Genomic DNA, 23,127 nt, shown 5'->3' on the forward strand with positions numbered 1-23,127 from the left:
AGCATTTCCATCAAATTCCATGTTCCGCATAAAATCATAATCCTATTACTTTAATCAACCATTATATGCATCCTTTCATGAGATGGAAGTGGTACAAGCAACTTTTATGCCCATGTACAAAAGGATCATACTACTGACAAAGAACTCATCAATCTTGTTGCACTGATATAGAATACATTCCAAAAATCGTTTCCCAAAAAATCAAATGTCAAGTTACTAGCAACCTTATTGAACTCTCGGGGGCGTTCGTTTGCATAAAACATAATAAATGATATTGCCTCCCCGTTATCAGAAACTGCATCAGTTTGGAGCACACAGTGGCCTGCTCATCTTATAAAGGGATACAGCAATCAACCAATACAAAGTGCAGAAAATTACATGAAAATTATTTCCAGCAAGCAGAAATTTCCATGTTACAATATAAAACTGGAAAGTACGAGTTTCTGACATTTAGCCCGTTAACCTTTATCCGAGATCTTAATTCTTCACACTTGTCACGTGCTTCAGAAGCATCTGGACAACATCATGGGATATCCGTGCAGCCTCTATCTTCAGATGATTGATCTTTATCTCCGTCTCTTGCTCGAGGCGCTTCACATTAGCACCAGAGTCCCCACTGCTCTGTTTGATAAAATGAATAGCTTGTGAATAACAAACTGCAGGTACAAATTGCAACTGAATACTAGAATTCACACACGGTGTACATACAGAAGTGACAATCTGGGAATTCAAAATAAAACTCGAACCAAAATTACGTAAAACTTGTGTGAGAACATGATTCCAATGAATTTCAGGACAAATTAGTGGAATAGAAGAAAAGCACGTTATAGAGAACACATTTGTCAGGTAGAACATCCAGAACAATTAAAAATTTTAAACACAAATCAAAATTATGACATAATATTTTTTTTTATAATAATAATCATGATATAATTAAATGTGTTCATATATAATATACAAAAGATAAAATTGGACGTGTTGTGAATCAACACAATTTAAGTTGACTCAGCTCATGAGTCGTGACTTTAAAGTAGGCAATTGAAGTCTGAAATTCCAAAGGGTTTCTGCCTCTTGTATCAACGGGTTTTAGTCTACCATTTAATATATATTACCTCTGCAAGTTTTCTTTGAAACTCAGCTTCCATATGAGCACGGAACTCAGCAATCTCCTTTTCAGCCTCTTCCTTGGCCTGTTTTAGTCTGGCCATTTTAGCTGAAAACAGGAAAAAAGAAAACACACAAAAATCAGTAATCAGAATTGAGATGTTGATTCATTGTATGACTTGATCCATTTTACACAAAAATGAAAGCCATGCAAGCTTTTCTTCCATGTTTAGATCAAAACTTAGGCCACACCAATGCCTGATATTCAATGAAAAAGCATCACTCCACTGCTTATGACATAAATCAGCGATGATGCAAATACTATTGATGGAGAACCACTAATGGAGAAATTTAGATTTTCATACTGTACCTAGGTTTTTATATTTTATTTTGGGAAAACTCTTGTTATTTAGAAATCTAGTCAATTTATTTTGTATATTTAAGTACTTTGGGATTGTTTTATAATATCTTGTTTTATTGGGGCTTTTATGTATGTGTTTTAGTTATTTAGGAGTCTAGTCAATTTAGGCTTATTTTTGTGTATTTAAGTACTTTGGGGTTGTTTTATAATATCTTGTTTATTGGGGCTTTTATGTAAATATGAGTTTTAGTTAGTAGTGGGTGTAAGCACTGGACATATAAGTTAAATTACAGTTATTGTTTGAATCAGATATCAGTCTCTCTCTCTCTCTCTCTCTGCAGGTACTGCTGTTATTCTTCTTTTTTCTTTTTGCATCTCTCTTCTAATTCCATCTCTTACCTCTGTTCCGCTCCTTCCCCTTCTCTGTTCTTCTCTCTTTTCTGTATTCCTGCTAATTCTCTCAATTCTATCTCTATATATAAGTTCTAATACTTGTCCAACATCAAATTGGTGTCAGAGCAACCACAATCACCACACAGCCATTCTAAGTCAGAAATTGCAGAAATCTCAAACACTGTTCATCTGCAACTTTTCTAAAAATTACATTCATGCCCCTGAACTGGAAACCCTAACTTCCACCAACCAAACAACATCAACTTTCTTACCATCAATATCTGACACCACCTGAAACACCCCCAGCTGAAGTTTCATTGCCATCTGACAACTGGAGAAGCCTCACGCTGCAGCTGAAAATTTTCCAGCTGACTCCCACCCTAAATTCCCAATTTCCTGAAGCTTCCTTGACACACCACCACCCCCACTGGACTTACCCAGCCCCTGATCTGCCTCCATTCAGAAAATCATTTCCGGAAGAGCACTGCCGGCAGCACATGTGATCCTCGTGTGTGAGGAAGTTGCCAGACTTTCCCAGTTTTGCCCAGACTCATGAGAAATTGCTTCCAGCCTCAAGAATTTGGATTTTTTTCCCTGATGTTTTGAAGCTTTCTGAGTGAATATTGAAGTATCAAGCTTGGTTTGCATTCCTAAGGTCAAATACAGCCTAATCTTAGGCTGCCTGAGCATTTCAGAGTCTTGAAGGTCTGCAGCATCCAGATTGAGGCCTAGCTGCTGTGTTTTGAAATTTTTACTGCAACAAAATTGTTTTCCTCCTTGAGATTTTGTAGTTGATTTGAAGGAACTCCTCTTCAATTGTTTAATATATATTTTTGGAGGATAAATTCAGTGTGCCAGCATCATTTTCCAAGTATACAAGTGGAGTTTTCTTGGAGCATCTGTGAGAAATTGAAGTGAAGTATTTGAAGATGATCTTGAAACTACGAAGTCAAATCAAGGACCTTTAGGTAACATTGTATGAACAAACACTACTTGGTCCATAGTAATTGATTTAATGTTGCTATATATTTGGTACTTGTCTGAATTTGCATTGGTCCATATTTATTAGTAAAGTGGTTGGTTCTAGATATCTGGTTCCTACTTTAGTTGCCAATTCTCAACGATTATTGGACCAATTATGCAGTCTTAAGCAACTTTCTTTTAGTGTCACCAATTACTACCTTAAATTTAGAGACTTACCGGCATGCTGTTAATAAGGAACCTAGAATGGTAATTTTGTTCAAGAAAGGGTTGAGGGATAAAATCAGAAGGTATATAAATGTTCAACAACACCCCACTACTCTATCTGAGGCTTACCATATAGTTTTGGAAGCTGAGAGATTTCTTCAGCTACCAACCCATAACCCCACTTCCTATTTTGAAGAATTTCATCAATCTAGATTATGTTCATGAAGTATTTATTCCTACAGTCTCCCAAGATGTTCAAGAGAAAACTCTAATTGTTGAGGATTAACAATCAAATATCAGAAGTGACTCATGAATCTTCTCAGTGGTCACAAGGTAGTCCTAGACCCACCCAAGACGTTCAAGAGAAAACTCAACTTATTGAGGATATCAAAAGTGCACATCCAAATTGTTGCATAATAGAATATCATGACTACATAAATGACATGCATATAACTAGTGCACAATTTTTGATTCTTCTATGATGTGAGTCATGAATCTTCTCAAAATGAGGTCATAGACTTGTCTTTAGTGACCCTAAGAACTGTTGGGGCCTCTAGGCCAGAGATGGCCGTTGATTTGCCAGCATACTTGGTTGTTGAGACATGCAGTGAACAGCAAGATGAGTTGCCAATTACTAGGACAGATATGTCTGTAGATGGCCTTAGTCTTCAACCTTAATTTTCCATTTCTAACCCAAAGAGTGAGGAACAGTTGGTTTGCTCTAGAGTTTGTAGAAAATTCTTTAATTAAGGAACCTATTGCTGAAAATCCTCTTGAGATTATTTATCTTCAATCCAATAAACTTGCACCTCCATCTCCCACAACTTCCCCCTCTACATTTTCCTCAAACAAATCTAACGAAACATTGTCCATCATCCTAGAATATGGACCAAATGCATATTTTCTTGAGCTGCTAATAGATTCGAATATTAAATTGATTTCTTGTTTGGAGGACTTGTTATTTTATCAGAGGTCACTGCAGCCTTTTATGCTACTTGCAGTTGGAGGATCTTCCGCATATTCTCCAATAGTGATTGACGATACAACGCAGATCGTGCCTCCTCTTGATCTGCCTACAAGTATCTTTGTTCCCACACAAGGAAATAAAGCTACTATGTCATTACAAAACTCAAGGTCAAGTTTTCTCTAACAAGGGGAGTTTGATGGAGAACCATCAAAAGAGAACTTTAGATATTCATATTGTATCTAGGTTTTTATATTTTAGTTTGGGAAAACTCTTCTTATTTTAAAGTCTAATCAATTTAGGTTTATTTTGTGTATTTAAGTACTTTGGGGTTATTTTATATTTTCTTGTTTTATTGGGGATTTTATGTAAATATGTTTTTTAGTTAGTAGTGGGTTGAAGTACTGAGCATATAAGTTATTTTACAGTTATTGTTTGAATCAGATTGCAGTTTCCCTCTTTCTCTCTCTCCCTCTCTCTCCTGCAGGTTCTGCTGTTCTTATTCTTCCTTCTTTTCATCTCTCTTCTTATTCTGTCTCTTACCTCTATTCCACTCCTTCTCCTTCTCTGTTCTTCTCTCTGTTCTGTATTCCTCCTCCTCCTCCTCCTCCTGCTGCTGCTGCTGCTGCTGCTTCTCTTCTTCTTCTTCTTCTCTCAATTCTATCTCTATATACAAATTCTAATACTTGTCCTACATCAAATATGAGTTGTATAAATTTAAAAAAAAAACAAAAAACAAAAAATAATGATCATTCAAATTTAAACTAGTAAAATCTCTTAGATCATCCCAACTGTTATTGCCCTTCTTCTAGAACTTGCTCATTTTTCCCAAAATTAACTGATTTACAAAGTTGATTACTATAGTTACGTGCATACAGGTACATGCATACAAGCCTACAGATGGGGCACATGCACAAAAGGAGTTGGTGACAATAATGGAATGAGTGGGGCGTGGGTGGCAAAAAGCTGGCTGTAGTGATGCACCGATGACAGTGCCTTTACATCAACGGAATCGTGACACTGTTGAGATTCCTGCATATTCCATTGAGTTTCATAAGAACAAATTCAGGATTTGAAGGCTGCAATTCTAGCTGATACTGTTTGTTTGATTGATTTAACATCCTTGCCCGCCAAGTGCCTCTCCAGTTTCAATATTTACACTTTTTAATCTAACTTGCAAATGCAGGAAATAATGCTTCAAGAAGAACAAGCATAACTTGATTAATTGAGTCACCAATGCATAGAGTACAAACCAAAATTGTGATTGTCTAGTCTATCTTCACTAAACATCAAAATCCAACATCAATCCTCAAGTATTACAGTCAGAGGAAGGTAATCACAGAGGAGGATATTAATGAAGCTAATAATATTGTGACAGATGTGATGAATAGAAGATCATGTTCATGATATGGAAAAACAATGGATAGAAAACTTGGCCAACACAACAGTCAACAGTGCAATGTTTGAACCTGAACAGAATATCTGCTTTCCATTTATTGAGTTTATACTTCACAAAGACAATGAACTTGCATGTTTCTTTCTTTGCTGCCACAAGGACACCTTTTGGGGTCTCCACAACCACAAGACCTACAGTTTTGCATGGTCACACAGTTCATCGCTAGTTGCTTTTGATACTCTTGTACATCAAACTTTGAGGCTTAACCTCTTCTCAGTGGGAGAAGAACTGTGGTTGGACAGGAAGCAGGTAATTGGAATCTTGGATGGATCATTTTGAACCAATTTGAAGAGGTTCAAGGGATTATTGGGTCTTAAACACAAATGTGTTTAGTTTATTTGTATAGGCTGTAGGCTTACGTGTATATGGGGTTGTGTTATAGGGGTGGATTTGTAATTTCATGTATCTTTAGGAGTATACGTGCAATTTCTTATAGGCTTTCTTTTAAGTGGTCATTAAAGCCATGTAAGACTTGGTTTTGATAACTTGAAAGTGAATGCATGATTCCCCCAATGTATCTCTTTCCTCCTCTTCTTATTTCTTCTCCTTTCCCACCCATCTCCCATCTATTTTTCTTCCAGCTTCTCTCTTGGCAGTAATTCCCTGATGCTGCTGCTACATAAATATATGAAGGTGGAACGTCAGGTAATTGAATTACATGGATTTTTATATGATCCCAAGTAAATTAAGTTTCATAATTAAATTTTTTCCTGAATTTAGTTTAGCATCCATAGTTTACAACAAAAATAAAACTATTAGGTGATGTATAGAGAAAGTGACTTGAAATAAAATAAAATAAATCAGTGTCAATCATTTGTAAGAAAAAAGCAACTCTAGGAGGGTAATTTGTAAACATGGCTTGTTCAGCACAAAGATCAAGCTTCCTGCAGAATTCTATTAACATAATGACATGGAGCCAAATACATATCGTAAAAGTAACAAAAAATAAGGGAATTGTGCATCACAATGGCCAACTCATCCAGTCTTATTATGGTAAGTGCCAGATGTTACTGAGTCGGACATGCAGAACTCTTGCCAAGCAACATATGTCTCACTCGTGACTCGTCCCATTTCATCCAGCTAATTGCCAAAGAAAGGGATAAGAAATAAAGCAATACACCCAACTTGCAGTGTTGCAGACTTGTCGGCCTACTTAAGTCATAAAGTCCAAAAACACTGTAGCAGGGGGTCACAAGTGCAAACAAACTATACAGGCTCAACAAATCAGTAGCAACAGCCAGACAACAATGCCCCGGCATCAAAATCCTTGGGATTCTTCAGTTTAAAGGCAGCAACAAGAAGGCAGTGGAAGAATAAATGCTTCCCTAATATCTGCCATTAGAGTAATAGATGCCCTGAAAAATAAGCTGGTAAAGATACACTACTACTCTTGGTCATAACTACAGATATTTTACTCTGATAACGCACACAAGCGCAGCTCAACAAAAAATGGTCCCAAATTGTGTAGCATTCAGACGATGATATCTATAAGAAACCTGATTTCAGCTTCTCCACTTCCATCTCCTCTTTTTTTGGGCTAGTAAGGAAGTCAAAGACCCAACACACCAACAATTAAGGGATAATTCTGGGTAAGGAAACCCCAACATGGTTGGAGAAAGGGAGGGAGCAGATTCCATGGGAAGCGGATTAAGAACTGAGAAGCTCAGTCTGAACTTTAGGCTTTCCTAATCAAGCCAATAAGCATGGACCTTCCCCTCTCCGAAAGTATGCTACCTAATGCACTGCCAGTACTTCAAAAGGAACCCTCTCATTTGCACAGTACAGGTGGGGTATTTTGCTGCTGCAGTTTTCAGGGCGGAAGCCTGGGATTGATGCCACCTAATGTTCACTGTTCCACCTGTCCTGACACATATCCCCCTCTGCCCTACCAACAACCAGAGCCTAAATTGGGAATCCAGGTTACCATACAGGTTTGGGTTACAAAATCTTCTCTCTAATTCAGAGTTTCAGGATTTTCCAAGGCCTTCTTTTCCGGAGAAGCTGAAAAATAACAAGCATTTCTCAAGATAATGGCCAAATGTGTTAAGTTTGGTCCTCATATACCTCCCATTGCCATTTTGTGGGAATAAAAGTACCCAGTTCTACGGGCTTGTTCATATCAATCTGCACAAACTCAGGCGAAACAAGCAGCCAGCTAGGAGTTCCTGTCAACTTTCAATGGTTTCCCTACAACAGTTCCCAATTTATCTAGGACCCCTCAATCAACATGCTAGGGAAATAGATCCATGTAGCAGCAGAAGTAATCCAATCTGTCTAATATGAAGTTCAGCCGCCATTTCTGGATTGTTAGGTAGTAGCCAGCTATGATCCAAGGCCTTGTCCCGGAGAACATGTCAGAGATCCTCCAGTTTCTCAAACTTACCAGAAAATAATCATTTCCAAGGTCAATTAGACTGAACCTAATGCAAACTGGGTCCCACCAGCACAATATTATCTGCTTTTGGGAGTGGTTACCCCTCGCGGCTTTAAAACACGTCATACTGGGAAAGACTAGAGAGGACCAAACCTACATACGAGACCCACCCTCTTAGCCTTCCCAGCCGATGTGGGACAATTCTCTCATCCCTCGTTGAAGCTTGCTGGGCAAAACCATGGACACACTCGCCCTCCTTGTAAGGCTCGTTGTCCTCAACAAGTGGGCCCCCACACCTTGGGGCAAGGTTCTAGGCTCTTATACCAATTGATGTAAATAGGCATAGAATAGTAGGAAATTTCACAAATAAAAGCAGAGATTTTAGAATAGTGTTTTAGCAACCTTTCTTGATTCAAGTAACTATTGAAACCTTAGAATAATAAAGAGGTTACCACTGTTTCTAGCACAAGCAAAAAATATAGCAATTTTTAGGCACACCAGCAAGTTAATCCTCAGAGTAGTATCTATTTTGGCATTGTTTCATAACCATAATAATGGCTTTCTGCTAGCCTCTCACACATTTAGCAGCGATGGAGACTAGTAGGCACTACAAGGTCATATCCTCAAAACCTAAGCCTCCAAATCTTCAAATCCTAACTGGTCTACGGCTGAGCTCTTGAGAGAAATCTTCTCAAAGATAAATGCCAAAAACCTCCTAGAGAAGAGGTGAAGGCTCCTATTTATTACCAGCCCCAAGGCTTCCAAGGGAAGCCAACTCCAATTTTGCACATAACCCCCTCTAAAAGCCACTTATCTTCTAAAGCCCTACCAAAAATTAATATCATCACAAAATTACCCTCGAATATCACAAAAAGGCCCCCCGAAGCTAATTTGACCAAAATGAACCCCAAAACTAAGAAATGCCCTTAGCACCCATAATAAAAATACATGATATAAAAAGAAATTAAATAAACATAGCAGAATTGCATCATGCTCCCCTTCTTAGAAAGGACTCACCTCCGTGCAGTTGTCATCTTGGCTGTCCAACACATTTGAGGGTCAATCTTCATGAAGTCCTCCTCACTAATCCATGAATTCTGAAATAAATTCCAACCCTATGAGAGCCTCAATTTTTCTGCCTTCTTAGAAGTGATTTTGGTTGAGTTCTTGCACTCAACACTTTATATATCACCATAGAATGGGTACAAGTTGGCCACATTAAAGATTGGTGATATATATTAAAGAGGCCAACTTCATAGGCATTTTCACCAAATTTGCGCAAAATTTTGCATGGCCCAAAGAAAAACCATGCCACATTAAAGATTGGTGATATATCCAAGCCATGAGAAAGTTCAACTTCATAGGCATTTTCACCAAATTTGCGCAAAAATTTGTATGGTCCAAAGAAAAACCATTAACTAGTCACCAACCTGACACTCCTTGAACCGCCAATGCTAATTAGCAACTTCCTTGCACAATTGGTTCACACTTTCAAGCCTCCTTTGGCCTCTTTCTTGGACCTCTTTAAATTTTCAACATAAGCAATAGCATCATCACTGGGGTTTGGCTAGTTAGTTACATCTACAAGGTCAATAACACAAATTGGATTTGTACCATACACCACCTGCAAAGGACTTTGACCCGTAGATCTGTTAATTGGTGCCACTATAAGCAAATTCAGCTTGTTCTAAGATCAAATGCTAATTAGCAACTTCCTTGCACAATTGGTTCACACTTCCAAGCCTCCTTCAGCCTCTTTTTCTTGGACCTCTTTTAAATTTTCAACAGAAGCAATAGCATCACCATTGGGCATTGGATGGTTAGTTACATCTACAAGGTCAATAACACAAATCAGATTTCTAACATACACCGCCTGCAAAGGACTTTGACCCATAGATCTGTTAATTGGTGCCACTATAAGAAAATTCAGCTCGTGCTAAGGTCAAATGCCATTGCTGAATGTTGTCCTTTGAAAGAAACCGCAATAAATTCCCCAAACTTCTATTCACCACTTCAGTTTGCCCATCTATTTTGAGGGTGGTAGGCCCTGCTCTAATGCAACTTTGTAGCCAATAACTTCCATGAGGTCTTCCAAAAATGATTAAGGAACTTTGTGTCTCGATCAGATGTCACAACCTTTGGTCAATCAGATGTCAGTCCTTGGTACCCTGTGTAATCTGACTCCTTCCCAAAAGAAGACAGTGTTGCCACATGGGTTGCATCCAATGTCTTCTTGCATGTGGCAAAGTAAGCCATCTTTGAAAATCAATCCATAACTACAAAGATGCAATTCTGCAATCTTTATTTCTTTTTTTACAACAAGTGTTTTTATTTATAGGTTCAGGGGTATTTTGTAATTTCTTAATTTTGGGTTAACTTTTTGCCAAATTAGCTTTGGGGTCCATTCTTTTGTGATATTCAAGGGGTAATTCTGTGATGGGATTTATTTTTTTATAGGGATTTAGAAGAAAAGTAGTTTTTAGAGGGAGTTATGTGCAAAATGGAGTTGGCTTCCTAGAGCCTTAGAGCTGGTATAGATAGGAGCCTTTAACCACTTTTATAGGAGGTTTTCGGCATTTATATTTGACAAGATTTCTCTCAAGAGCTCGGCTCCAACCAGCCAGGGTTTGAAGATTTGGAGGCTTGGGTTTTAAGAATTCAATCCTTTGGTGCCTAAAACTCCCTCCATCGCTGCAAAAGGTGTGAGAAGCTAGGAGAAAGCCCTGCTAGTGTTACAATTATGAAACAGTGCCAAAACAGATAACTAATCTGACAGTTAACTTGTTGCTATGCCTAAAATTTTCCGTATTTTTTTCTTGTCTCTAGAAACGACAGTAACCTCTTCTTTTAAGGATTTAATAGTTATTTGAATAAAAAAAGGTTGCTAAAACTCTATTCTTAAATCTCAGCTTTTATTTGTCAATTTTTCTATTATTCTACACCTATTTGCATCAATTAGTATCAGATCCTTGAAACTTGCCCAGTGGTGTGGGGGCCACTCGTTGAGGACAGCAAGCCTCACGAGGAGGGGTAAGTGTGCCCATGATTTTTCCCAACAAGCTCCAACAAGAGATGAAGGAATTGCCCCACATCAATTGGAAAGGATAAGGGGGAGGGCCTCTAACATGTGTTACGTCCTCTTCCCCACTATGATGCATTCTAAAGTCATGCAGATCAGTCTTGTGGAATGCCAAAAGCAAACAATATCATGCCCTATGCATCTAGTTGGAAGGTCATTGATGGTAAACATACCAAAGGCCTTGTTAAGGGTGGATTCCCTCCCTTTGGATGATGCGTTTTAAATCTGTGTGGGGTAACCACTCCCCAAAGCAAACCATATCGTGCTAGTGGGGCCCAAATGCATCAAAATCCCCTTGCGGTTCCATTTCTGCTCCAACTTCATTGCTGAATTTTGTTAGATAAATTCCACTCTAGAAGCTTGATGATGATCAATCATCGCCCAGGCTTTTTGATTTGCTTCAACTCGTCAACTAACTCTCAACATAAATTCACCTGCTCCCCCTATCCTCCTTCCATCTCTTGCCTTCTCATCCTCATTGAAAATTATTCAACGAGGATTTTCACCAGCCAAACCATGGCCTATGAGCTTCTCTCAGTAGGAGTGCATGACATGCTCTCAGGCATAAGGAACCACGGTTGGGTAGGACATATTCTAAGTCGTAAGAGTCGGAGTCAAGGTCAAGGTATTGGACAAAGGGATCCAATCTCCATTCTCCATCACATCATTTCCTTGTTCTTACCCAGAAACAAGATTCCACTGCCATTAATGATTGGGCAGCGATTGTTTAATCATTTTGGTGGATTTGTTGAATGATCCACCTCCTCCTCTGTAAGGAGCTCAAGTAGGTTTTACCAATAAAATTCATGACTGGTAAGAGAACTTTTCTGTAATACTGATCCTAGACCTCTTTTTACAATATTGGTCCCGTAAAAATACCAAAGAAGAAGAAGAAGAAAAGTTGGGTGGGTAAACTAAAATAAAATTAGTACATGACCCTTTTCAGAAAACCATGTGACTTCCGAGGGTTGGGGTGGGTTGAGTTGAGTTGGGTTGTCTACATCTGAACCATTGATAGCAAGAATAAAACACACTCGCATCTCCTTTTACCCGGCATGGTCTCTTGGCCCCTAGAACAAATACTTTGCAAGCTCAGGAGGCAGACAACACTAACTTTCTATTCAGCCACCACCAAATCAGAGCCTGCTTTTATCATCAAATCAACTAATAAAATATGCAATTCCCCACCCTCTCTCTTTCTCCCTCTCTACTCACAAACAAGGGATTTGGAATGGTTCCAAAAAATATTCCATAAATACACATGAAACTTACAAGAAAACAACAAAAATGGCAAGATGATATCCATCCCTGCAAAATGCAGCAATATCAATAAAACAAAGGGGCGCAAACAATAAAATACAATTTTCTTAAGATTTATAACCATTTTTGATTATCCAATGTAAAAAGCAATCACAAAAACCAAGGTTCACATAAGCATAAGCATAAACAGAAGAAAGTAAAAACTAAAGCAACTGATTACCATTTCTGGCAGCATTGACAATGTGTTGAGCTTCTTGTTCAGCAGCAAGCAAGATTTGAATTCCATTCTGACCCCTGTTGGCTTCCATGTTTGCTATAAATGCTATACAACATCAATGAAATTTAAGATATAATTGATAAAATTATAGTAGAGTTTCATAATATAGAAAGAAGGCACTTACAACAACCATGAATTTCAAAAATATGAAAGCAAATAACAACACAACAACAACAACAAAAGCAAGCCTTAGTCCCTTTAAGTGGGGTCGGCTATATGAATCCTTTTCCGCCAATATATGCGACCAAAAAATATGAAAGCAAATGCATTAAGAAAATAGGATGTCCTTTTTTTTCTGAAAAAAATGGTTTTGCGATGAAAGGCATGCAACTTTTATGATGATAGGCATGTAACATCACATGGCAGTTCTAAATTCTATTGCATATTCCCATCAAATACTCAATAATCAGCATCTACAGAATAACCTTAAGGCAAGGCAGATTTATTCTAGATGGATTTAAAATTGCACAATAGTATTTCAGCAAACACCTTTCATGAGCATGCAGTATAGAGAACTTCAAAGTCAAAGCCTTAAGTTAACCAGTCTTGGGCTGGTCCAATGATAAAAGCATGGGGCCATGTAGCAAGAATGGCAGGTTTGAGTCTTGAGAGTGGCCACTTCATGCAAAAATGCAAAACATTAGAACAGCATCCAAACCACTCCTCCCAAGACTCTTGGTGGGATTAAAATTTGATTGCCAGTGATGCCTCAAAATATCAAAAGACCAGAAAGCATTGCATGGTTATGATTTTTAAGCATTGTTGATGACACCCAAACGTGCAAAAATTCCTTTGCTGAGGTTTGCAAGTACAAGCCATATTTGACATTTAAATGGACAAACATCAGAGGCTAGTGTTAATGTTTAATGAGATGCAACGAGAGCAGCACTATTTTGGTTTACCTTGTGATGGAGGATTGCTCGCGAACTATTCTACGCAAGTACGTAATCATATTATGTTTAAACATTTAGAAATCAAAGATTTTGTTTTAGAAATTATGTTTGCCCTACATCACTTTACTCTTTGGTTTTAAGAATTAAGACCTTTAACAAAAGTTAGTTTGACTGAGTATCAAAGTTATATTGCCACAAGTAAAACATGAAAGGCTAAAAAATGAACACTTGTATAGTCATGATGTGTTTGCATTTCGAGTACAAAATATGTAAATAAAAGAAAAAAGAAATTGTTTAGAGCAGATTGAAAAAAGGAAAAAAAAAAAATGAGATTCACCGAGACCCTTTGCTCCTCCCTTATTGCTCTGTTTGCTGAAAGTAAAGTGCAGATCTTTGCTGCAAACAGTGAATTTTGTGCTTCATTTTCTTTTCGGATTATTGTTGTGAATTTTGTGTGATCATCAGAAAATAACAACGGATTTGGTACCAGAGCTAATCAGGTGCCAGAAAGAGAACAAGCATAGACCATTTTGCAGAAATTACATGGCAAGCTCAAGTTTGAACATTCAGTTAGCCCAGTTTCCACTCTTTGGAGATGATAAATTATGGTTTCTTGTCTATTAAGATGGAAATGATGTCTATCCTTTGATATATGGGATTTAGAGAAGAAAGGGCACAAAAAGCCAAGAACTATGATTTCTCATCTATTAAGATGAAATGAATTTTTAATCTTTTGATCAATGGAATTTAGAGAAAACACGCTACAACAGGCCCTGAAAACTATGATTTCTTGTCTAGTAAGATGAAAACTTGTTTCTATCATTTGATCTATGGAACTAGGACAAGGGTTCTGAATCTACATCAACTTGGAAGAAGTTCAAGAAGAAGAATAGGCATAGTGATGCAAGCGCTCTTTCCTTGATCCAAAAAAGGTGTCCCTGTATCAGAATTTTTTGGTTTCTAACAATATACAACAACATTCCCCGAATGCTAAAACCTATCAAGCATTGTAAAGACTTGTTGCAGAAGTTGTACAGAAAATTTTTTCTCAAATACATAATTGGACATTCAAGTGATATCAGGCAGTTGGACAAACTGCCTCAAAATTAACAATTTAAACAAATTACAAAATTCCCAAATTCTATTCACTACATACTATGGAACTTATAGTTAAGGGTGTGCAATCGGTTAGTTCAGTCAATTCGGCCAATTAATTGAATTATTTCGGTTAACTCCACTCCATAACCAAACCGACCCAATTGGTCTATTTAACCAAACAGTACCCGACCGACCAAATTCAACCGAATAAAAAAAAATTAATTATGCATAATTCTCCCTTAAAACAACTAAGTAATTCTCAAAAAAATTTCATCCTCCATCCTCTTATCTTCTTTCTATAATTTATTTTATGCTTTTGTACTCAAAGAAAATTTTGCATCCACTAATGAAAACAACTCATCAGACAAATTCTCAACACCTAAAAACTTTTCCATGATATGCAAACAAGGGTTATTGGTTAGAGCAGGGAAGAACCGAGGAAGAAGAGAACAGGGCACTGAACTTTGGGTACAACAAAAGTATAAAAACACAGATATAAACAAATAACACAAATTCAATGAACATTCAAACAAATATAAACAAATAACACAAAGAAACCCATGGGGAGACTGATCAGCATGAATATAATAATTTGGAGGAAATATTCTGTCATACATTTAATCAAACACATTGTGCTCATCTTAGGGAATTGTAAAATTTCAATAAACATCACACTGCAAAGGCTTTTGAGTTTTGAACACAACGAAAAAATGAAAAACCCGAAGGACGGAAGGTCCGAAGGAGTACTGCGAGTCTGCGAGAGTGCGAGCTGCGAAATTGGGAAGGTGGAACCAAAGTCCGAACTGGATCTGCCGATCTGGAACAGGAGGTTCGAACTCGCGGTCGCCGACTATGTGCGAACTGCGAAGTGGGAAGCGAACTGGGAAGGGAAGGTGAAGCTGACAAAGACCCCAGATTTACTACCAATATATACCAAATTTTCAAAATTCATACGATCATTGCAAAGTGAAAAACAAACAGCAGAGAAAATCATATCAAGAAAAGCTATCGACCCTCAATAGAAGATCTAATAACACATGGGGAAGGATTAATAATGATAATCATGGGCAGAGCCAAGCATTGTAAAGCAAAAAAAAAACAGTAAACGAGAGACAGAGCGGGAGCAGAAAAATCTAGAAAACAAAACTGGTGATTTCGGGAGAGAGAGAGAGAGAGTACCTACAGGAAGAAGCTTTGATCAAGAGGGAGAGAACACCGACCGCGGTAGCCTCGGTTGGAAATTTCTTTGACGAACTGCCGTCTTTTAAATCACCACTCAAAATCAAATGACGAATACGCCCTTGCTCATTTCCTGAATTCCTGGCCTGTCACTCCCTCCGAAGGTTCTCATCTAGGCCGTTGATAAATATTTAAATGTCCAACTAATAAAAATAAAATCAGGTATTATGTTATGAAATATAGATGAATATCCTTCGTATCAACTATGAACCTGCTTCATATATCTGTATTAATTCATGTCGTTATGAATCTGTTCCATATATCTGCACTTCTTCAGGTTCCTATGAACCTGCCACATATGCCTACACTAATTATGTTCTCATGTAAACATACCTCATATGTTTGCACTAATAAAGTTAATATTAGCTAACTTGTGAAAGCTATAAATAACTCTTCCTACATAGTCATTGGAGTATGGAAAAAAGGAAGAGTATAAAAAGAAGAAGAGAGAAATATAGAAGTTGAAAGAAAGAGAAGAGATATAAAGAAATAATGAGAGATATTTTGTACAAGGTTATATTCATATCATATTATAATTCTATCCGAAATAATGAAATTTTAATCCAATCAGCCAAAGGAGTAGATATATCTGAACCACGTAAAATCTATGTCTCGTCTTCATTTATTTTTCTGCCTATTTTTATTTATTTTATTATTAATTTTTACATCATTTTATAACACGTACGAGACTCTAGCCTATTAGATAATATATATTTAATTAGGGGCATTTTAGTCTTTGTGCATATATTAGGTTTTGGCTCATTTTTATTGTGTATTTTGCCTTTAGATGATTGCTCTAGAATACAAAGCTGAGACTTGCGTGCATGCAGCCGTTCGCTCTCTCTCTCTCTCTCTCTTTGTAATTGTGCCTTGCATGAAAGTCTGAATCTTTACATGTCAGAGCAGTCGATCTTCTTCATGAACATTCGCTACTAGGTGGTCGTTTGGAGCTCTCGCAAACACCGTTGTCGTTCAGAGTTCTTCCTCCCTGCAGTCGCCTCCAGCACTCTCCTTGCACTGGGCGTCTGAATACCCCTTGTGATTTCTCTAGTTTCATTTCTTTGGAATATCGTCTTCCCTGTCGAAGCCCCTCATGGCCAAATACCCCTTTTGATTTCTCTAGAATACCCATCTCTATCCATCGGAGCGAACTTGCAACACCGTGATCAACCACTTCGTCAAAACCCTGTCGGCCCCCTCTGCCATCACCGCCCGCCTCATCAAGGAAGAGGCATTCTCCTACGCTGTCGAGGGTGTTTCTGCTGGCGGCGATGGCGGCATCGAAATCCTCCAAGTCCACTCCAAGGAGATCAACAAGCGGATGCTCAAAGCCGTAAAGTCCAAAGCGGCCTCCGATTTCGACATGCCTTCATTGGCTGCTCCGGTCGCCAATGAGGCATTCTCGTCTATTGACGCCGAGTCTTCTTATACAAATTCAGTTTCTAATATGCTCATGCGACTTTTAATGCTTCGAGTGTGCTGGTTGTATCTTTAGATCTAATCACAGTAGATTTGAATTTTGAGGTGAGTGCTCTATATGTTCATCAGACTGATTACGATGCGTTTTGATTTGGCTAGTAAACTTCTGTTTTGGGTTGGATGAAACGATTGATATGGGGTGTTTGTATTGCTTCACCATGTACACTATACTTCTCGCATGTTTGCTTATTGTAAGAATTGGTTGTTCTTAATTCCTCCCCTCCGTCTTTGGCTTCGTTGCAACTTTCGGCTTGGACACAATCTTCGTCTTCACTTTTGCTTTTGCCTTCACCACAGCTCCTGTCAGCTTAGCAGTTCCTTGTATTTGAAAATAGTTGTTGATTTAGTTGTTAGTGAACTAATGGCAGTGGAAGTGCGTCTCAAGTCACATGTGAGTACAGGTCTTCTCCTAGTTCTTAATCAGATTGTTTTGGCTGTCTCATCTAAGCAATCTTTTAATGGTCAAAATCGACGTCAGAAAGTTATCATTGATGAATGTAGTTATAGCAAGCAGAAGGGTCATTGCAAGGCTCAATGTCCATTTTAATTACGTAAGAGACAACAATAGACTTCAAAGTATAGGTATTATCACACTACAACCACTACATCATCAGAAGAATCGTCTCCTACCGTGCCTACACTATATTATTACAAAGCAGTTGCAGAAGCTTCTTTCTCCATCAGATCCTAATGTTTTATCTGTTTCTCCCTCAATAGGTTTGTCCTCCTCCTCCACTTTAGGTATATCTCCGTCTACTTGGGTATTTGATTCAGGTGCTACTCATTATATGTCAAATAACGTTTCTCTATTTACATTCATATCTTCTACCTTGACACCTTCATCTGTTATGGCTGCCAATGGTAGCCCAATCACATTGGTAGGTACTGGTTCCATCATTTCATCTTATTTGTGTCTTTCTAATGTTTATTGTATTCTTCAACTTTCATTGAATTTGATTTCTATTAGTTAACAATGTAATTCTGGATACAATGTTTCTTTTACTCCAACCTCATGTCTTGTACAGGATTCAAATTTCAAGAAGATGATTGGGACAAGTCGTAGAAATTTTCTGAACTATAATGTACCTGGGCTCTTAAAAATTTTCACTAGGTCCCCAACCCATGTCTGTAGGGTCCCAAAAACACCCTAATCCTGAAAATATAATGCCCTAATTTATTTCACAAAACTCCAGTATATTCCCATATTACTCAAAATCTAAACTCAAATAAGCCTGATAAAACTGAAAATACTCAAATAATATACTTATCCTGTTTTTGGGATGGTGCCAAAGTTGTCCAAACCAATAATCTGTTTCGACAGACTTGTAGAGAATCTCCCCAAGATCAACGTGGCGGCTTCTCATCATCGAAACGGGGTGAGAATCGTAGAGAGAAGGGAGAGGAACCAAGTAGGAGAGAGAGAGAGAGAGAGAGAGAGAAATGAGAAAAAATGATTTTATCTCATTGAATCCCAATTTTCTGCTATTTATAAACCTTTGGCCACGTGACTTCATCGACGAGCCACGTCATCTCGTCGACGAAGGCAAGAAAGGAGCTCGTTGACGAACACCTAACCCTTGTTGACAAGTTTTAGGCCCCAAAAATAACCCCTTGGTAAACTCTCATCGATGAGACACGCGCCCACATCAACGAGCCCAAGAAGACTGTTCATCGACGAACACGGACCTGCTGTGTTTCCCTTTAAAATTCTTTTTCCCTCTATTTTATTTATTATTTAATTCCCATAACTATTTGGGTTACTACATTCTCCCCTCCTTATAAAATTTCGTCCTCGAAATTTTTATATCTATATTGAACACCATCCTTTGAGGAAAATAGGCTACTTATTTTATTACTTACCCTCACTTATGGTGGAGGAATACCGTAGTTACATTCAAGATTCTGGGAGATTACAAATATACTCATAAAAGAAAATTTTCCCAAAACCAAAACACTACCTACCCTATAATCTAGAATACAACTATACATTCATTATTCTCTACTAATTAAAATAAAACTGTTGTTATTTGAACAATACTGACTATTACTGTGTCCCACTAAGTAGGTGTGGGTATTTCTGTATGATTTTCTCTTCAAGTTCCCTCGAAACTTCCTCTATGGCATGATTCCTCCACAGGACTTTTACTAATTGAATTTTCTTGGTGTGTAATTCTTGTTCCTTCCTATCTAAAATCCGCACTAGTGCTTCCTCATATGCCAGTGAATCCCTGAGCTCTATTTCTACATAACTAATCACATGGGAAGGGTTTAGGACGTATTTTCTCAACATAGAAACATGAAATATGTCGTGTATTCTAGATAGAGCTGGTGGTAGAGTTAGCCTGTAGGCAACTAACCCCACTCTCTCAAGTATCTCAAATAGGCCAATGTACCTAGGGCTTAACTTACCCTTCTTTCCAAATCTCATAACTTCTCTCAGTGGAGCTACCCTAAAAAATACCCAATCTCCTACGTCAAACTCTAACTCCCAGCGGCGAGTATCTACGTAGCTTTTTTACCGACTTTGAGTTGCAATAATTCTGTCTTTAATTAGTCGTATTTTATCGTATGCCTACTGCACCAACTCTGGTCCCATAACTTGCCTCTCACCCACTTCATCCCAGTACAGTGGAGAACGACACCTTCTACCATATAATGCCTCGTATGGTGCCATGTCGATGTTGGTCTGATAGCTAGTATTATATGTGAACTCAATCAGTGGCATATACTGGGTCCAACTACCCTCAAAATCCAGTACACAAGTTCACAGCATATCCTCAAGTATCGAAATCGTCCTCTCGGTCTGCCCATCAGTCTAAGGATGAAAAACTGTGCTGAATGCTAACTGTTACCCCTTGGCCTCTTGAAAACTCTTCCAAAATCATAGCATAAATCGAGGGTCACGGTCTAAGACTATGGATACCGGCACTCCATAGGAACGCACTATCTCTTGGATGTACAACTCTACTAGCCTGTCTAGTACCTTCTAGCATAGGAGGAGGAGATACTGATGCTGTATTGCGCAGCGTCACCCAGCAGGTGATGGCTGAAATGGCCAAGAGCTCAGGGGAGTGTAGCTGCATGATCGAACAGTTTACGCGGATGAAGCCTCCATCTTTTGCTGGAGGTGATGACCCAATTATAGCTGAAATTTGGGTCCAGGACATTGAAGATACATTGGCTGTGTTTTCATGTACGAATGAACGGAAGGTGGTATTTGCAGCGTTTAAATTAACAAAGGAAGCGAAACGCTAGTGGAGGTCAGCGCGACAGACTAAGGAGCAGAGGCCGGTTCCAGTGCCGGTGACATGGGATCGATTCAAGGAGCTGTTCTTTGAACGATATTTCCCTACTATCGTTTGGAGCGCAAAGGCAACAGAGTTTATGCATCTAGTACAAGGGCAGATGACTGTATCTTAGTAAGCAGCTCGATTTATTATGTTGCCGCGTTTTGCCCCACATTTAGCACCAAATGAAGAGAAAAAGGCAAGGAAATTTGATTAGAACATAATATTGCATATTCATGAACATTTATACGTCATCTTAGTGCACATAAATAAGTAAATCATCTACGTAACATGCATATAGAACTTATTGTGTGATTTTTGTGATTTGTAGGTAAATTGCAATAAATAATTGATTAGCCCTTGGGTGGAGTATGGAATGGCTGCAAAGACTTTAAGGATTCCAAGTACTAATTTTTGAAGTAAGGAAGGATGTTTGGAAGAATTGAATAACATCCAAGAGTACTTTAATTCGGGTCAATTGAAGTAATGTAGCAATTTTGCGCAGTTTTGGTAAATCGGTCATAACTTTTGACTCGGTTATCCAATTTAGGAAAACTTAGTCGTATTTCAAAGAAGACTTCAAGACCTACAAATTTTCATTTCACAAGAAAGTCTAAATTACAATGTTTAGCCATCCAAATTTGAGCTAGAAAAAAGATGACCAGATTAAACAATAAATTTCAACAACACAAGGAGTGCAACTACCATTTTGGTAGGTGAAGGTGTTTGTGGTAAGTATAGGAGTGTAACTAATAAATTGTGTTAGGTTTTGGAGTAGAAGTAGTAGTTTTTCAACCTATAAATAAGAGGCTTGTGTTAGCCTTTGGAGCTACCTCATTTTCTTGTATTCTCTCTCATTTTCCTTGTAAACATTCGGAAGTTTTTAATTTAAGTATTTCTTCTTTTCATTCTAATTTCCAACTAAATTTCAATTTAGGCTAAGGGTTGAGTCCTACATCCCATTATTGGTAATTCTCATCTCACTCTTTAGGTATTTTATGTTTAAGATTGATTAATGTTCAATGATCTTTTTCTAAAAACTTTTGGTTTTGTAAACTTCTTGATTGATTGTAGACAAGTTAAATATTGCCACAACCAATGCTTTTTGTTCTTACATTCTAAAAGTTTGCTAAAATATTTTCATTTGACATTATTCAACAATTTTTGTCAAACCTATGCATTTCAAGCCATATATTTTCCGATCAAGTTCAATAGGTATATTGATGTTGGTTGAGTTATAAAGATGAGATTTGATTACCAATGACGAGATTAGGATGAAATCTACAGCCTAACCCTTTAATTAAATTGTTATAATCAAGTGACAGTTGTATTCATTAAAATCAATCCCCACACATCTCACTCTGAATTAATTTGTGACGTACGAACTCTCAAACTTACCAATTGAATCCCTGTGGAAATGACCTTGGGACTCCAAGATTTACTATGCTTGACAATGGAATTTTCCTACGCTTGGGAATTGGACAATGATGAACAAAATAAAATGACAAGCAAAGTTTGAAGAGGGTTTGAGGCAGAATTTGTTTGAGCAGGTGATTGGTTTCAGGGCACAGACATTTGCGAAGGTTGTAGACAAAGCTGCGATTATTGAGAGTGGTATATAGAGAGGTATAGTAGTTCAGAGTCAGAAGAAGAGGCCTGCGCCTCAGGGTTTTTAGGCTAGATCCAGTAGAGGCCCATGGAGAGGTGGCCGTGATAGGGGAGATCAGAGATAGGAGACAGGACCTCGTGAGAATCATGGGGTGTAGACCTTCCCGGTATGCCAAACATGTGGGAGACCTCACTTGGGGAAATGCCGGGTAGGGAGAGATGTTTGTTATAGTTGTGGAAGACCCGACCATATAGCACGTGCATGCCCAACTCCGCCAGATCAGGTTCCAGCTCTCAAGCTGTATCGGGGAGGATATCAGGCACCTCGTGGAGGCCAGTAGAGGAATGTAGCCCTAACGAGGGTTTACGCATTAACGTCAGGTGATGCTGAGGCTGCTACAGATGTGGTGACCGGTACTTTTATTGTTCCATCATATCCAGTTATTGTTTTATTCGACTCAGGTACTACTCATTCCTTTATCTCTGCATCTTACGTCAAATTATTTGGAAGTGAGACCTAGTCATTAGATATAGAATTATCAGTAGCTACACCGTCAGGGTCAGTGATGAGGTGTCAAAGGGTACTCAGAGGCTTTCCAATAGAAATACAGGAGAGAATTTACCAGCTGACCTGATCGTGTTGGATATGTGTGGGTTAAATGTAATACTGGGTATGAACTGGTTAGCAATAAATCACGCCAGTATTAACTGCCATCAGAAGGAAGTGATTTTCAAACCCCCCGGGTGAACAGGAATTCAGGTTTATTGGTTCATGCGTACAGGCTTCGTTGCAACTGGTGACAGCCATGCAGGCGTGCAAATTGCTCCTGGATGGAAGTGTTAGAATTGGTGTATTCCCAAGAGGGGGGTGAATTGGAATTTTAAACTTTTCTCCTAGGTTGAACTAGATGTCAGCTGAGTATTACAACCTAGGGTCTTTCTATCCAGTTCCAAATACACCGACAAATATAATATGCGGAAATTTAAATCAAGCGCATCATTCACATAATAACATACACGTGTTGTAAATATAAAGTGCAGAAATATAAACAAACACTCGATATGTT

The 23,127-nt window shown here is 38.3% G+C and overlaps 1 protein-coding gene across 10 annotated transcripts; it reads right to left on the reverse strand.

Moving 5' to 3' along the window:
• Positions 1-134: 134 nt before the first annotated feature.
• On the reverse strand, positions 135-15,790 carry LOC131165644 (V-type proton ATPase subunit G 1). 10 transcript variants are annotated; one of them, XM_058123607.1, is made up of 5 exons: positions 15,627-15,769; positions 15,195-15,346; positions 12,400-12,501; positions 1,113-1,213; positions 135-621 (listed from the first exon to the last, which is right to left on the reverse strand). In XM_058123607.1, the coding sequence occupies exons 3-5, from the start codon at positions 12,485-12,487 to the stop codon at positions 478-480; spliced, it is 333 nt and encodes a 110-aa protein (XP_057979590.1). In that variant the 5' UTR covers positions 12,488-12,501; positions 15,195-15,346; positions 15,627-15,769; the 3' UTR covers positions 135-477. The 10 variants fall into 10 exon arrangements, with proteins under 10 accessions (XP_057979590.1, XP_057979587.1, XP_057979583.1 ...); XM_058123604.1 differs by having other exon boundaries at positions 15,167-15,346; positions 15,627-15,752; XM_058123600.1 differs by having other exon boundaries at positions 15,195-15,367; positions 15,627-15,693.
• Positions 15,791-23,127: the final 7,337 nt, after the last annotated feature.

The sequence above is a fragment of the Malania oleifera genome, chromosome 10 (genome assembly GCF_029873635.1).
Source record: "Malania oleifera isolate guangnan ecotype guangnan chromosome 10, ASM2987363v1, whole genome shotgun sequence".
NCBI lineage: Eukaryota > Viridiplantae > Streptophyta > Magnoliopsida > Santalales > Ximeniaceae > Malania > Malania oleifera.

Bases quoted from the DNA above. Each gene is read 5' to 3' on its own strand.
- LOC131165644 (XM_058123597.1), bottom strand. From the start codon at position 12,487: ATGGAAGCCAACAGGGGTCAGAATGGAATTCAAATCTTGCTTGCTGCT. The intron at 1,214-12,399 runs GTAATCAGTTGC...TCCTGTTTTCAG, and splicing joins TGTCAATGCTGCCAGAAATG to CTAAAATGGCCAGACTAAAA. The intron at 622-1,112 runs GTAATATATATT...TTTATCAAACAG, and splicing joins TTCAAAGAAAACTTGCAGAG to AGCAGTGGGGACTCTGGTGC.